The following is a 17,879-nucleotide window of genomic DNA, read 5'->3' as shown; positions in this document are numbered from 1 at the left end:
TTGTCTGCCTGCAGTTAATAAAACTCTATTGCCTAAATATACAGCTTTAAGTAAAGAGGCTTTTATTTTGAAGTTTAAGGCTTGGCAAAAGTTTCAGTGAGTAAACATTGTAACAAGACCGTTCAACAGATTCATCACCATTTAACTTCCAAATAAGCAAAGTTAATGAAGGAGTAAAATTCTTCTATTGTGAAACCAAAGCATATGATAAGCTATCTCTTTTGTTTTGAATTCTTTTGAAGTCTTGTGAGAATTAGCAAAAAGTGTTCGTTATTACCGGAGAAACCAGCCTGCTCGGCGCCATTTTAAAAGCCTCTGAGTAAATAATTTTTCGGAGGAGAAAAAGAGAAGAAGCTAAAATGTTGATAAGCAATTATTGTCCTCGCAGTAAACGGATTCAGCTCGTGATAAGATTAAATCAAACAAAACTTAGAGCAGAGTGGGAGAGACCTACTTTGTCCTGCACAAGGCAGTTTGAAGTTCCCAGCACGGACAGCCGTTCTGCCTTGGGCTAGCCCCCCTTTCCTTGCAAGCACAAAAGCTGCAAAAATCGAAGAGCATTTGCCAGCAAAACAGTTTCTTCTTTCCCTCTTGCCTGAAGGATAAGAAAACCTGATAAGACGTCAGATGGAAGATCCTCTAAACAGGTACGTAGCCAGGAATTCGGAGGCAGCTGATTTTTTGCTGCTTCCACCAGTAAGCTCCTCCCAGGAAGTCCTGCACATGGTTATTTTAGAAGACATTATATAAGGGAGGCGTTGTTATCAAACTGGGAAAAGGTAAAAAGAATACACTACTTAAAAATTCCAGTCTGGATATTAACAATTGAAGCATTTTCATATCCAATAATATATAAAAAGGAACAAACAGTTAGATATTTTGAATTATTGAATGCAGAGGGTGAACTCAAATCTATCCAAGAGTTGAAACAAGAAGGGATAGAAATGAACTGGTATTCATATGTACAGATACAATCCAGATATAATGAAGATAGAAAATCCAAAAGTTTTTACAATAAAATGACTGAGTTAGACAAAATTTTAACAGGTACTGATGAAAAAGTAATTAAAAAACTATATGGATATCTATTGGAGGTTAAATTACAAGAAGAACAAGTTAAAGAAACTATGATAGCTTGGGGGGGAAATTTTAGGTATGGGATTGACTTAGAGAAATGGCAGAAACTGTGGTCTCAAAATTATAAAATGACAATGTCTACTGCATATAGAGAAAACTTGTATAAGATGTTTTACAGGTGGCATCTACCCCCAACCAGAATTGCAAGAATGTCCAAGAATAAATCAGAAAAGTGTTGGAAATGTCATCAGATACTGGGCTCATATTACCACATGTGGTGGACTTGCATTGAAGCTAAAAGATACTGGACTAAAATCCACATGTGGCTGGAGAAAATGACACACAAACAAATAGACTTTAAACCAGAGGTCTTTTTATTGGGGATCATACCAGAAATCTATAACAAAGACTTAAAATATCTGATTGTAAATGTGTTAACAGCAGCAAGAATCATATTTGCAAAAAACTGGAAAAATGAAACAATACCAAAACAGGAAGAAGTTATCTGAAAAATAATGGACTGTATATATATATATATATATAGTACAGGTAATAAATGTAGAAGAATGATAAATGTTAAAACACCTGTAACCAAACAACATGCTGTATGTGATGATTGTGCTTTTTTTCTTTTTTCTTTTTGTTTTTTCATTGTTGTGTGTATGTGTTGTTTATGTAATAAAAAAAAGATTATATGAAAGATCTTATAAGCAAGGAGGTGGTAAGAGAAGTCCATACAAAGCTGACCAAGAAGATGACTAGAGAATTGGTACCACAAACGGCAGAAGATATGAGATTGTTTCGTTATTGGAAAGATTACAGGTTGATAGATGGAAGAATGTAACTTAAAACTAGTTAAACTTAGTGAAATTTAGTAATAATAGATATAATTAAATAAATAATTGATAATGATAATAATGTATACAATGTGTTGTGTTATGATAAGTAATAACTGGACATGAACATTGAATGGTACTCATGAAAGGAAGATTAGAAATCCTTTTGGATTATATACTGAGGCTAATAAAAAAGAATTAAATTAGATACAGTTAAGTTTTGATTATTAGGGGGACAATGTTATGATACAGGATATAGTTAAATAAAGAAGGGATAATGAAGACAACATATATATATATATATATATGTATGTATGTATGTATGTATGTGTATATATATATATATATATATATATATATATATATATATATATATGTATGTATGTATGTATGTATGTATGTGTATGTATATATATATATATATATATATATATATATATATATATATATATATATATATATATATATATATATATATATATATATATATGGGTATATATATATATATATATATATATATATATATATATATATATATATATATATATATATATATATATATATATATATATATATATATATATATATATATATATATATATATGGGTATATATATATATATATATATATGGGTATATATATATATATATATATATATATATATATATATATATATATATATATATATATATATATATATATATATATATATATATATATATATATATATATATATATATATATATATATATATATATATATATATATATATATATATATATATATATATATATATATATATATATATATATATATATATATATATATATATATATATATATATATATATATATATATATATATATATATATATATATATATATATATATATGGGTACAATATAAAGAAACTGGATGAAAACTGCAAACGGTGTTCCGGAAAGGAGGATTAGAATAGTTTGTTATCAAATATTATGGATGTTTAGCTAGAATAGGACATAAGGATTCAGTGCTGTTGGAAGATTTTAGAAATATCAAATGAAATGCCAGTATGTGGTTATGTATTAAATCTTAGTATATTTTATGATGAAGGATGTTTAAACAATTATAGTTAAATAAAAAGGAGGTATAAGGATAATATGTATAAATATCTGAGTTAAAATACTATGGCAGAAGATATAAGATTGTTTTGTTATTGGAAAGATGCAGGCTGATAGATGGAAGAATATAACTTAAAACTAGTTAAACTTAGTGAAACTTAATAATAATAGATATAACTAAATATGATAATGATAATAATGTACACAATGTGTAGTGTTATGATAAGTAATAATTGGATATGAATATTGATTAGTGGTAAATGTTATGATACAGGATATAGTTAAATAAAGGAGGGATAACGATGATAACTTATATACATATACATGAGTATAATATAAGGAAACTAGCTGAAAACTGCCAACAGCGATCTGGAAAGGAGGATTAGAAAAGTCTGTTTTTAAATATTATGGATGTTTAGCTAGAATAGGACATAAGGATTCAGTGTTATTGGAGGATTTTAGAAATATTAAATGAAATGCCAGTATGTGGTTATGTATTAAATTTTGGTACAGTTTATGATGAAGGATGTTTAAACAATTATAGTCAAACATAAGTGGAGGTATAAGAGTAACATGTATAAATATTTGAGTTAAAATACTTGAGTTAATATGAATTATGCTTGATGACTGTGGAAGAGATGCATGAAAACTTTTTGTAACCGATACACTTTCTACAGTCTGTATGGATGAGATTTTTTTTTATGTTGTTTCTTATGTTTAAAAATAAAAAAAAATTGCAAAAAAAAAATGAAGGGAGATAGGGGAGAAAAAAAATCTATCGAAAAGTGAGAGGGAAAATATAGAATAAAAGATATGACACATAAAAAAGAGAGAAAAGAAAATTTAGAAATATAAGAATAGTAGAATATGATCCAGTAAAAGAAATATTAACAAGATTAAAATATTTTTAATTAGAATGTGTGGGAATTATATTAAAAACCTTAAATCTCTTAAATAATTATGTTATGTTGATTACATAAAACTTGAAATTTGAAACTTGAAGATTCATACTGTTAATGAAAAATAGATGGAAAAGAAATGATAATTGTTTATTTTTAAAGAGAAAGAAAAATTATATTGTTTGTACATGTTTAAAACTAGAAATTGGAAAATAGAAGAAAAGTAATCTGACTAAAATTAGAAATAATGGAAATATAATATAAAATGAATTATGCCTTTTGGTGGGAATGTAAAAGGAGGAATTCAGACAACACTGTTCACAAAATAATTTTTTTAAACAATTTTTATTTATTTTTGAACAAAGACAAACAAACATAAAAATAAAAAGCATCTTTCATTACAAATTGTAGAAAGTGTGTCAGTTGGTTACAGTATTTCCATGCATCTCTTCCATAGTCATCACCAGTTTTTCATATCAAATCTCATATTTTAAGAGTAATCCAAATATATTCATGTATATCACGATTATTATATCTCAACCTTAATTTGACTATAATTGTTTTTACATCCTTTTATATATAATATTCAAAATCTAGAATAGGATTATATGTATTAAATCATTCTAAAATCATCCAATCGCAATACATCTTTATAACATATTCTAGATAAAGCTTTTAAACCTCCTCTCATATTCTCCATGTGTTGTTTATATAAAAATTCATATTATCAAATTAATATATCTATATGTATTGTTATCATTATTAATCATTATTTAACTATAGCTATTGTCACTTCATTTTATACATACTACTAGTAAACTAAATTTAGCTTAGTTTTTATTATACATTTTCATTGCATCAACCAGTATCTTCCCAGTAATAGTGCAGTCTTATATCTCTTGCCATTTGTAGCAGTAATATTCTAGTAAATTTCTTAATAAATCTTGTATGAACTTCTCTTTGCAACATGTTGTTCCTTTCATATCTCATAAAAGTTCAAAACCGAGCATCTGCTCTTTCCATCAGCTTATCTTTGGTTATCACTGGTGCTTCTATCAAGATTTTTCTCCTTATCTCTATCAATTTTTCTCTCTTTTCTTCTTCTGTGCTTTGAAGTCTGGGGTAGAGTTCCAATCCATCTATCTCCCCTTTCCATATTCTGCTCACGCTCACTTTGTTGTCAGTATCCACAGTTTCCTTATCTCTTTGCTCATCTTTTCTTCCATTTTTTTGAACTGTGTCCTCCACATTCTTCATTTGATAAACATCCTCAGTTTTTCCATCAAATTTTTCTGTTTTGTATTCCATATTCTCCAATCTCTTTTCAACTGTCTCTGTCACAACTAATAGATTTTGAATTTCAAACATAATCATTTGCAATGTTACAGTTTCTTTTTCCTGCTGCACCATTCTTCCAATTTTGCAGGCACTGCCACCATAGGATTCAAGGCTATTTTAATAAACTTCAAACAGGTTCATTTATTATCTTTCAAGTCAAAATGTTGTCTTCCCTCCAATAGCTAGTGATAGAACTCCCAAAAAGCATCTGTATAAACAACTTGTGCTCTTCCTATTATCATTGCCAGTAAACAAACTGAAAGAACATTAAATTTCAAGTGATCAAAGAGAAAGAAGAAAAAACAATGTATCCAGCCTCCAGCATTCTAAGTGGCAGTGTAACTGCTTTTTATAATAATAATCCTTATAATAATCCTTCTTATTATCTTCTTTATATTCCAAGCTTAAGAAAGAAAAGAACTCTTAAATGGAGATAAAAAATAATCCAATCAATCCAATCAAGCATTGCAAAAAAAGAAGGAAAATTTTAATCCATAGGTGTGAGCAAAAGTGAAAAAAGAAGAAAAAAATAATCCATTCAGTTTAAATAGGGAGCCTTTGCAAAAATTCCATCCATGAAAAAAAATAGAAACAGGATAACACACTAAGTTTAATGTAGATTAATTTTGCCACTTACAGTCTTCCATCTTCAATTTTAATTTAACGTAATTTTTTGGGTGGTAGTCTCTTTTTCTAATAATAAAATTTCCTCACCAATTCGACACACTTTCTCTTTTCACTTTGTTCCCGTTCCGGAGCTGTTCCAACTTCAGCAGCTTCATTAGCTGCGTTTCTGTCACCAGAAAAAAAGGCTATTCCTGGATCTTTCAGGGACTTTGAGGTGTCCCTGAGATCAGCAGGAGGTGCCCTTCTCAATCACCATCTCTGCGGGATGGTTTAGGTCTGAATGGACCGTCCAGCAGCAGAAATATCGACTGCGATTTCAGAGCACCAAGATCGCACGTTGTGCCGTCATGACGTCAGCCCCTTTCCACAAAAGATTTTTTATTATGTAACCAAAATAAATTAAAAATTAAAAAAATTGGGACAATTGGGAAGATGTAAACTGGAAATTATAAATATTGTAAAATAGAAATTTAGGGGACTTGGAGGAAAAATTCCAGGATTGATTAAATTTTATTAATAATTGACTTTTTTGAGTTTTTAGGTATTGGGATACTGGAATATTAGAGTACATTGAATAATTTTAATATATTAAACTGGTAGAAAATGATTCAACAGGAGAAAATAAAGTTCTGTGAAGAAATTTTAATGATGGTTAAGAGTATTTTCAAAAATGTGCTAAAGAATCATAAGAAGATGATGTGATTGTTCAAAGATAAAGATGTGAGTGTAGAAGACCCTCAACAAACTGTGGGGAAAAATTAACATAACATTCAGAAGACACATGAGAAATTAGAAGGATTGGCGAAGGAGACAGATCAAAACAAATTACAAGGAGACAAAAACACTGGAAAGACAGTAATAATAAATACTAAGAATCAAATAAATAATTCCATAACAATTTACAATAGAACAGAGAGAAAAAAGGAAGATTTTCCAAAAGTAATGAAAGGGTTATGGATTGGTATCCTAATGATGCCTCAGAAGGAAATAAGGGGTAAGACAGAGGGAACATTCAGTATGTGCAAAAATGCTAGAAAGAAATATAGAATCCCAAGAGAAAAATATAAGAGTTACCAAAAAGTCAATAAATGATAAAATTCTAAAAAGTCTAAGAGATGATGAATAGAGATATAATATCTTGCAATATAGTGACTGTACTAAAAACTAATAGAAAAAAGCAGAAAGTACAAATTGGGAAAATAGTAGTACATATATGGATATATAATAGAACCAAGGTATATAAAAGTGAAATGTCACTCATGCATCATCACAAAATCTCCAGAACCGTAAAGCCTACAAACTTCAAATTTGCCACATATGTTCCTCTTGGCTTCTAGGTGCTCAGTAAGAAAGGATTTTTCAAAATGACCATCATAGCATTAGTATTTTTTACATTATTATTAACATGCTCTGGTGCTAAGGAGTTCTACTCCCCCTCCAATTAATCAAATGCACAATTAATTAATCAAAGGCACAAATAAATAATAAAATAATAAAACTAGAACATTGAATTATAGGGTTGGAAAGGATCTTGGAAGTCTTCTAGTCCAACCTACTGCTCAAGTAAGAGACCCTACACCAGGGATAGCGAACCTTTGAGACACTGAGTGCCCAAACTGCACGTGCACGCATGCCCAAAGTGAAAGTGTGCAGGCACAGACATGCGCATGCATGTGTGTACATGCACACATGTGCAGCAGGGACCTGAAGACCAGCTGGAGGGCAGGAGATGGGGCATCCCAACACCGGCAGCTCGGTAAGAGGTAAGATTTCCCCCCCCCCCCCCGTGAGCGTCTCTTTCATCGTTTGCAGGGAAAGAGACGCTCACGAAAGAAACGCCACGGAGATCTGACCTGGGGTGACGGTGCCAGCAGAGAGGGCTCTGCGTGCCGCCTCTGGCCCAAGTGCCACAGGTTCGTCATCACGGCCCTGTACCATCCTGCACAACTGGCTGTCCAGTGTCTTCTTCAAAACCTCCAGCAATGGAAGCAGCCACAAACTCTGGAGGCACGTGAACACTAATATTCTCTGCAAATCTATCTATTTGTCCTCAACTGAGTGGGTGTTAAATGGAAACTATTCAATTTGAAGAAGTGTGTCCTTCAAGAATGTTCTGTGTGTGTTCTTCAAGAAGTCTGTTCTTCAATGTGTTCTTTGAGTGCACGTGGGCATTAAAAGGACACACGTGCACCTCTTCCATCCGAATTGTTAAACCCGTGGCACCACTGGAGCGTGTTGCCACGTGGAAGGCTCGCCTTCAGAGGTTGTGGGTGCTCCATCAACGGAGGCTTTTAAGGAGAGACTGGAAAGCTGCTTGTCTGGAATGACATAAGGTCTCCAGCTTGAGCGGGGGGTTGGACTAGAAGACCTCCAAGGCTATTCTTTCACAAGAATTCAATTAATTAAATGCAACGAAAATGAAGCCTACAAATATTTAGGCATTCTGCAGTTGGATAACATTAAGCATGGAGAAGTAAAAACTATTGTCAGGGGAGAGTACACCAACAGAGTTAGGAAAATTTTGAAATCTAAATTGAATGGTGGAAATACAATCAGGGCCATAAATACCTGGGCAATATCAGGTATAAGATACACAGCTGGTATAGTTAACTGGACACAAGCTGATTTGGACATTTTGGACCGAAAAACCAGGAAACTAATGACAATGCACTACAGTTTACATCCACGTAGTGATACTGATAGACTATACCTGCCACAAAAATCAGGTGGCAGAGGATTATTACAAGTGAAGCAAATAGTTGAAGAAGAAAAACATGCACTGGCTGATTATTTAAAAGAAAATCAAGAACATCTATTAATCGAAGTAAAGAATAAAAATCTATTGAAGGTCCAACAGACGAAACAAGAATACAGAAAAGATGTGATAAAATCATTAATGGAGAGCTGGCAGAACAAAGCATTGCATGGCCAATTTCTGGAAAAATAAAAGATAAAGTGGACAGTGAAAAAACTTGGTTATGGTTAACAGCAGGTACATTAAAGAAAGAAACAGAGTCACTAATCCTGGCTGCGCAAGAACAAGCTATCCACACAAATGCCATTAAGGCCAAAATCGAAAAATCCTCTGATGATGCCAAATGCAGACTTTGCAAAGAAGCTGATGAAACTGTTGATCACATACTCAGCTGCTGTAAAAAAATCACGCAGACTGATTATAAATTGCGGCACAACTCAGTAGCACAAATGATCCACTGGAATTTGTGCAAAAATTATAATATTAAAACAGCAACAAACTGGTGGGAACATAAGCCTGAAAAAGTCACCAAAAATCAGATGGTCAAGATCTTGTGGGATTTTCGCATACAAACGGACAAAATACTGGTGGATAATACACCAGACATCACACTAGTTGAGAAAAATAAGGTTACAATCATAGACATCGCAATATCAGGTGATAGCAGGGTTGATGAGAAGAAATATGAAAAAAATGCGAAATACCAGGACTTAAAAATCGAAATTCAACGATTATGGCACAAACCAGCAGTGGTAATTCCAGTGGTAATTGGCACACTGGGTGCTGTTAAAAATTGACAAAATCACCATCAGTCAAAAAACCGCACTGCTTGGATCTGCACGCATATTATGAAAATACATTATGACGTCCTAGGGCCCTGGGTGGGGCTCGACTAGTAATCAATGCCAAATCTGGCAAAACAACTGGCCGCTATGATACAATTCTGTTGTTGCGATAATAATAATGCTATGCACCCTAAAAGTGATGTTGACCGATTATATCTACCAAGAGTAGAGGGTGGTTGAGGACTCCTACAAGTAAAACAGACAAGGGAAGAAGAAAAACACAGCTTGAATGATTACATCCAGAAAAGTGAAGAACCAATGATTAAGGAAGTAAATAAAGGAGGCCTTTTAAAAATAACTAAGTCAAAAGCTGAATATAAGAAAGAAGTAATTGAGAAGCGAGCTGAAAATTGGAAAAACAAACTATACACAGCCAATACTTGAAAAGTATTGAAGGCAAAGCTGACCAAAAGCTAACTTGGTTAATATCAGGAGCACTGAAAAAAGAAACAGAAGGCTTTATTTTGGCAACTCAAGAACAAGCCTTAGTCACAAACTGCATGAAGGCAAAAATTCAACATGTTACTACCAACAGCAAATGTTGCCTCTCTAATGAGAAAGACGAGACAATTGACCACTTGATCAGTGGGTGCAGCAAAATTTCACAAACTGACTACCTACAATGCCATGACCGCGTTGCTAAAATCATTCACTGGAAATTGTGCCAAAAGTTTGGATTTGAGTATAGCAAAAACCACTGGGAACATCAGGTTCAGAAGGTTTTAGAGAATGAGAAAGTCAAGATCTTGTGGGACTTCAGAATTCAGACTGACAGGCACTTGGCCCACAACACACCTGACATAACAATAGTTGAAAATAAAAAAAAAGTATGGTTCATTGACATTGCAATACCTGGAGATGCATGAATTGAAGATAAATAGCAAGAAAAAATCACAAAGTACCAGGACTTGCAAATTGAAGTTGAGCGACTGTGGAAAAAGAAATCGTCTGTTGTCCCGATTGTAATTGGAACCCTTGGAGCAATATCTAAAGGGCTACCTCGCTATTTGGAAATTCTTAATTTATCAGACTTGAACATGATTCTATATTAAACCACCCTACTTGGAACAGCTTATATCCTCCGATGTTACTTTAACAGTTCCTAGGTCCTTGGTTAGGACTTGAGTTGTTGAGCTACCAACCAGCCCCAAAGGCTGTGAATCTCACCAAAGATTAACTACATAACAACAACAACAACAACACCACCAACAACAACACTATATCAACTGATGCATTGTTAAAAGGCTGAAAATGGTACTGCAATATTAGAGATGGTAGTCTGTTACACATCGTCCTCAGCTGGGTTTACTTGTTCTTTTTCAAACAATCATTGTTATAATGTTATCTTCACTCTAAAATGAAGTACCGTATTTTCACGACCATAAGCCGCACTGGGTTATAAGCCGCAGTATCAGTTAACGTTAATTTTTCAAACTTTTTTCATACATAAAGCGCACCAGGTTATAAGCCGCACCAATGGAGGGGCGCCCTAAAAAAAAAAAAGAAAGGAGCCAAGCCGTTCCAGAGATGTGAAGGGAAGCTCCGGGCGAGAAAGCGGCTTTCAAAGCTCCGTCGAGCCCCGCGTGTGGATTTATTTATTATTTGCTCGGGGATCCGGATCCGGGCCACCTGTTCCTCCGGGGGCAGCCCAAGACTTTGAGCGGGGAGCGGAGCTTTCTCCCGAAACGGCGCTTCTGCTCCCCTTTGGCACTTAGCTCTGGGAGAAAAATGGAGCGTGACGGACTTTCCAGCGCGTATCAGAAGCTGATCCGGGAGAGCTGGCAGAAAGTGAGCAACAGCCCCCTGGAGCACAGCGTCGTCCGCGCGGAAGGCTATCCAGTCTTTATAAAGGAGCTGATCTCTTCTCTTCTCTCTCTCTCTTTCTTTCTCTCCCCCCCATCCTCTCTCTCCGGCTCTCCTTTAGTTCTGCTCCCCCCCCACCGTTTTGCTTACAAAGCAAGAACGATCAAGTGGCGGGGCGTAGAAGCTTGAGGGGGGGGAGAGAGAGAGAGACCACGGCCAATGTCGGCTGGCACAGTAACCGGATTTCTGGCTCCGAAGATGCTCTTACGGGCTGCCCTTCCCTTCTGCAATACAGAGGCGGGGGGGGCGCGGCAGGGGGGGGAATCCTGCCGCTCCTAATCAACTAAGGTCTGGTGGCTTCCAAGCTTGCGTTCCCCCCCTTCTATCTCTTTTCAGGCAGGTACCAGATCCATCAGCCCCTCCCAGCCCTCCCCCCCCCCGCCAGCAGACCCAGTCCGGGAAAGACGGCAGAGAGGAAAAGAGAGAAAGAGAAAGAGAAAGAGGGAGGGAGAAAGAGGAAGAATAGAGAAAGCAGGAGGCTTCCCGCATCCGCGCGATGCTTTGAACCCGAATTGGAGGGGGGCGTCCCGAGAGACGCGTTCGCACAACACCTCTAACCCGGATTGGGTGGGGTGGGGGGAGAAAACGGGGCGAGGGTCTGTCTGGTGGGTGGGCTCCGCTGGCAAATAAAACCCGGGGGGAAAATGGGTCGGTTGAACGACGCGTCAATGCAGGGGTGGAGGGGCTGCTGCTGGGGCTGGTAGTCCGGCCAGCCAGCCAGCCAGCTAGCTGCAGGCTTGGCTTTCGATCTGGACTTCCTACCAAGCCGGGGGGGGGGGGGGCGCTCGGAAACGGGCGCTCAGCCCAGCCGTCCTCGTGCTTCAAGTTTGAGCATCAAATTGGGAGGGAGAGATTTTTGATCTTTTTCCATACATAAAGCGCACCGGGTTATAAGCCGCACTGCCGGTTTTTTATCAAATTTTAGGATTTTCAGTGCGGCTTATAGTCGTGAAAATACGGTATAACAATTTAAATTGTAAGCTCCCTAGAGTTGCCTAGTGAGATGTGTGGCATAGAAGTTTAATAATAAATAAAATACAATTTAGATCTTTTTCTTTTAAATACAATGGGATGGAATTTAATCACTGCATTATTAAAAACAATAAGGTGTAGGAAAATATTAGATTCAATTAAAAGTTTAGTAATAGCCATACCTGTTGGGTTCTATGTACACACTTAACAGCCATCCATTTTTGCTCAGAACTGAAAGGATATTCTGCTTTTCTTATGTAATCCTGCTGGATTCCATCTAAACCCATCTATGAAAACAAAAGATTGTAATTCTTCAACCTACATCAGGCAATTCATATTCTACTCATTTTACATATATTATCTACATCATTTCATTACTTCATTTATTTATTACAATTGTATTCACAACATTCTTTACTTTTAATTTCCCTCTAATACTTTTTATTAAGAAAGATTATAACTATAATTATGTAATCCACTTTTAATTTCTCTATTTTACTAAAATTATTTCACTTGATTAGTAAAATTATTTTGCTAAAAATTGTTAATAATTTTTAAAATTATAATGAAAGTTATTTTTCCAAAATCTTTAGATTGTCTATCAGAATTTTATATAATTCAGACATCATTTTTGAAGCATACTTTACCATAGCTAAGAACCATTGTTTAATTATTTATGCAGATAAATTATTATTATATTTCGATTTAAAAAATCAAGGGTTGAAATTATTGTAGATTAATTATAAAAATGAAAAACAGAATATAACTTAAGTTTTGCCTAACAGAAACATGCTAGGGTCCAATCTTAAAACCTTTGCATAAAGAGTTGGGATGTTATTTTTAATTAAAGCTACAGTTTTATAAACATATTTAATTTCTAAGATGCTAATTTTAAGATAATAAAAAGCCACTATAAATATTCCAGATTTAAAATCCTCATTGTTCCCAGAACAAAAATGTAACTTCACATGGTTGGCTTCTTCAGTGTCAGTAGTTGAACATATTCTGTATCCTACACTTAATTACATACACTTTAGGTTTCCATCTGGTTCTTGTATTCTATTGATAGTTTATCTCCTATGTTAACAAAGCCAGTAACCAAATCATAACAAGTTAATTTTCTTTTTTTTTAAATGCTAGTGCCTTTTATAGAATAATTAACATTTAAGTTTTTATTAATTCTAGAACCATTTCAACTTTTAGAGACTTCAAATCAACAACTATTCTTTATAACTCAAACAGTAACTGAATTGATTAATTAACAATTTAGAAAAACTGAAATTAAAAGCTTCATAATTCAACAGATAAATTATAAGAATCAACAAAATGGTTAGAGTTTGAAATTTTAGCATTTTAATTCCAAAAAATGCAAAATATTTCTGGTTCTCTACAAAGAAAAATCAGAATAAATAGCACTTTTTAAGGCTCTTGCTATATCTATTCACCATTAGAAACTGATAGTTCAGTTTTAATTGGATTTTATTCTTTGGATTATATTATATACTTATATATAATATGTGTTTATGAACACACATATTACTTGTTCTTGCATTGCTTCAGTTTTCATAGTAAGTTTCAACTATACAACAAGTAGTCCTCAACTTACAACAGTTTGCTTAGTGACCATTTTGAGTTAAAACAGTACTGGAAAAAGTGGCTTATGACCATTTTTCACAAATCATTGCAGTATCTCCATAGCAGTGATGGGTTACGATTGGTATGCCCTGGTACGGGCGTACCAGTGCCTGCTGGGAGCACTAGGTATCGTTCCATTACGATGCTCCAGAGGAACCATCCGCCCGCTCTCCTTACCTCTATTTGAGCTGACAAGGGCATTTGTGCACATGCATGAAGCGTAGAACACCTGCGCAATGCTCTGCCAAGCAGCTAGTGTCGCAGGCAGTGGGTACGCATGTGCACATTGCGCGCGTGCATGTGGTGGACGCCTGGCCCCATTGCAGTGTACCAGTTACAACGGGATCCATAACCCACCACTGCCCCATAGTCACATGATCAAAATTTAGATGCTTCGCAACTGATTCATATTTATGACGGTTGCAGTGTCCCAGAATCATGTGGTCCCCTCGGCAAATAGGGAAGAACCCAGATTCACTTTAGTCAACTGATGTAACAACTGTAGAAAAAAGGTCGTAAAGCGTGGCAAAATTCAGTTAACAAATGTTTCACTTAGCAACATATATTTTGGGCTCAATTGTGAATGTAAGTCAAGGACTATCTGCATTGCAATACTTTTCTTAGTCTAACATTATAAGTTACAAACAACATAATAATACAAGCACAGTTTATCCTGAATGAGTTTTTTTGAATATGCATTTTATATTTTTAATTAGTATCACCCATTGGTTCAGTGCACTTCCTACCTTCATAGCAAGAGCAATTAAGGCTCCTTCAGTTGGTTTCCCCATTAAAGTGTTGTTTCTAATTATAGCATCATTGCACACACACCCAGCCTACAAAGAAAACAAATGTTACTATAATAAACTGTTACTATTTCAGAACATAGTTATTTTTCCATGTGAGGCTCACCTCAACAATTCTGCCAATAGATGGTTTGCTAAATCCATGGACAATATCACCTTCAACAATGACTTCCCCAAATCTATTATAGCCCACTCCAGTAACCTGTGACAAAATAATCAGCACAATTATCAAACCTTATGATCTTAAAAATAATGTAGGAAAAGTAATGATTTGTGAAAGATAAATCCTTGAGTCCTTATTTAGTACATGGCTTATCATACATGGAATAGAAATATATATTAACATTTCAAATAGATTGGTAAAACACAATAAAATGTAAATGTTAAAAAAAATCTATGTTCAAATACCAATATCTAGGCCAGTGATGGCAAACCTTTTTTGGCTGCAATGCCAAAAGCGGGGGAAGCACAGGGGGGTTGTGCGCCAGTGTGCCACACCAACAATGTTATGTACGTGTGCCCCCAGCGAGCCTGTATGCGTGAGATCAGTGACCGCTCCCCTGCTTTTGCTGCATTTTTTTCACCTTCCCCAGGCTCCAGAGGGTTTCTAAGAGTCTGGGGAGGACAAAAGCAGCTTCCGCGCGCCCCCGAGGCCTCAGGAGCTTTCCTGAAGCCTCTGGAGGGCAAAAAATGGACCTGCGAGGAACCCGGAAGTTCAGGAATGGCGACTTCCGGTTTGTCCGTAGGGCCAATTTTCGACCTCCAGAGCCTTCAGGAGACTTCCCTGAAGGCTCCGAAGGGCAAAAAACGGACCTATGGACAAACCAGAAGTCACCATTCCTGAACTTCAGGGTTCTCCTTAGGATCACTTTTGATCTCCAGAGCCTTCAGAGGCCTTCAGGAGGTTTCCCTGAAGGCTCCGGAGGGCGAAAAATGGTCTTATGAGCAAACCGAAAGTCTGTTCCTAAACTTCCAGTTTGCCCATAGGGTTGGTTTTTCACACTTTGGAGGCTTCAGGGAAGCCTCCAGAAGGTGAAAAACGCCCTCAAAAGATTGAACGCCTCGCGTGCCCTGACAAATGGCTCCATGTGCCATAGGTTTGCCGTCACAGATCTAGGCCATTTAACCAATGAAGTGCAGCATTGATTTCTAGTTTTGAGCAAAAAATGCGAATGGGAGAAAATTGTTTAATTTACTTAACAATCAAAGCAAATGTTGAAAAATTGTGTGCAGCCATGTGATGCCTCAACGTACAGCTCAACAACTTACAATCATAATTCCAGGTTCAATGACAAACAAGGACTTCATGTATAAATATATATATTTGAAACAATTGTCCAATAATCCAGAGTTTCTCAATCTTGACAACTGAGAAATGGATCAACTCTCAGAATTCCCTAGGCAATCTGTTGTAAATCTGTTGCTAAGACTGGAAAATTCCTAAGAGCCACAGAGGCTAATTTACTCTAATAACAGCCAGTTTCTAGGAAAAAGATTTCAGAACCATTACACTTTAGTAAACAAAGAATCTCTGACACTGATGCTCACATACCTCAGCATGTAGTCCATCTGCTGTGAATATATGAATTACAGTCATTTCATTTTTTGTCAGTGTACCAGTTTTATCTGAACAAATTACATTGCAACATCCTGAAAAGCATAAACAATATTATCAGTTCATTATTTGTCAGATTTGATAAGATAATGGAATATAAGAGCAAAATCTATTTCAAGAATCTAAAATAATAGAGAAGGATCCTTGCTTAGATCAGGGATAGGAAAAGTCCCATAATCTGTGGCGTAGCTAATTTATGTAGTCATAAACCTACTCTAGGATCTCAGGCCAATTCATTTTTAAAGAGAGGCCTTACCCTTTCACTAAAGTTTTAGCATAATTCATGCTGGAGCTACCCTTTTCACATTCCAATAGCAACAACTGCAAGGGCAGCTGGTTCCACCATTCTTTACCTTTGTCTAGAGGAAGAATTGGGAATTGGCCAAGCTAATAAGCACTTGCAGATGCTCTTGCACTGCAAGAGCCACCACATGCCTTTTCCGTTTATGATGATGAAGACTATCATTATCCAAATCTGAAGAAAGTTACATTTCAAAAAACTTCTAGCTCCTCCACATGACCTGGATGATTACTTTTGGAAAATTTTGGATTGGGACCTGACCTAATAACATACTCAAAGCAACAAAAATATTCTTAGGTCCAAATTTATTCCTGATTATTGGGGTTCATTAAGGCAAGTAAATGTGGGGTCATCTAGTTTTCTCCAGATAAACCTACCAAATTCTCTCTTTTACACTAGATCAAACATTTTGCCTATTTAATAAACTTCAGATGTCAAACAAATATTTCCTTAATAACATACAGTCATTCAATCCAATGCTTTGATTTTATAATTGCTGTCCCAATTAAAAGAGTATAAATGAAGGGGATTAGACATATCTCCTAAGGAAAGGTTCCACAACTCTTAATCATGCAAATATAGTAGAGTTTCCATTGCTATTCTAAAGTTGGAAGTTGGACAGGTTTTCTACCTGAGTAGGTATTATACACTGTGAAACACAGTAAATACAGTTAAAGCTATTTTTAATATGGTACAAAAGCTTGGCTATGGCCAATAGCCATACTGCTGAATTCTGCACCAGTTCAATGAATTATGTTTGCTCTTCCAAAAAAAGGCCTCATCAATATATAAAAACTCAAGCTTAAATCTACCATTTCAACTGCCTGCAGATAGTTTCTTGCAATTTTTAAACACAGTAAAAATATTTACCAGCATATATAGAAATCATAGTTAATTCCAGAAATACAAGGGTTTATTTTTATAATAATGTATTGCTATAGTAGTCACTTTGGATATTTTGGAGCACTACTTTTTATACAATAACATGCCATTTATACTCAAAGGTATTTTGATATTGATTTGATATATTGCTATTAGCAGTTTTGCATATTATTCTTAATCTTACCTAAAGTTTCAACAATTGGCAATTTTTTCACAATGGCCTGTTTCTTAACCATTCTCATGACACCAAGAGCCAATGTTACTGTTACAACAATTGGAAGACCTTCCGGGATGGCAGCAACAGCTAAGCTGAATATTGAAAGGATGTG

At 35.3% G+C, this 17,879-nt stretch overlaps 1 protein-coding gene across 6 annotated transcripts in view; it reads right to left on the bottom strand.

Annotated features, from left to right (window-relative positions):
- Positions 1 to 17,879, bottom strand: part of ATP2C1 (ATPase secretory pathway Ca2+ transporting 1) — a 92,521-nt gene that overhangs the window by 35,622 nt on the left and 39,020 nt on the right. For all 6 annotated transcript variants that reach the window (XM_087712941.1, XM_087712938.1, XM_087712939.1 and 3 more), the window contains 5 exons: positions 17,735 to 17,859; positions 16,305 to 16,402; positions 14,859 to 14,954; positions 14,693 to 14,782; positions 12,494 to 12,598 (listed from right to left, as the gene is read on the bottom strand). In XM_087712941.1, the coding sequence (XP_087569067.1) occupies positions 12,494 to 12,598; positions 14,693 to 14,782; positions 14,859 to 14,954; positions 16,305 to 16,402; positions 17,735 to 17,859 (514 nt within the window). The remainder of the gene's footprint in view (positions 1 to 12,493; positions 12,599 to 14,692; positions 14,783 to 14,858; positions 14,955 to 16,304; positions 16,403 to 17,734; positions 17,860 to 17,879) is intronic.

Source organism: Thamnophis sirtalis, unplaced genomic scaffold (assembly GCF_051295495.1).
Source record: "Thamnophis sirtalis isolate CommonGarterSnake01/CBP01778 unplaced genomic scaffold, rThaSir2_p1.2 scaffold_4, whole genome shotgun sequence".
In the NCBI taxonomy this organism is placed as follows: Eukaryota; Metazoa; Chordata; class Lepidosauria; order Squamata; family Natricidae; genus Thamnophis; species Thamnophis sirtalis.
This window is presented reverse-complemented; position numbering and strand designations above follow the sequence as displayed.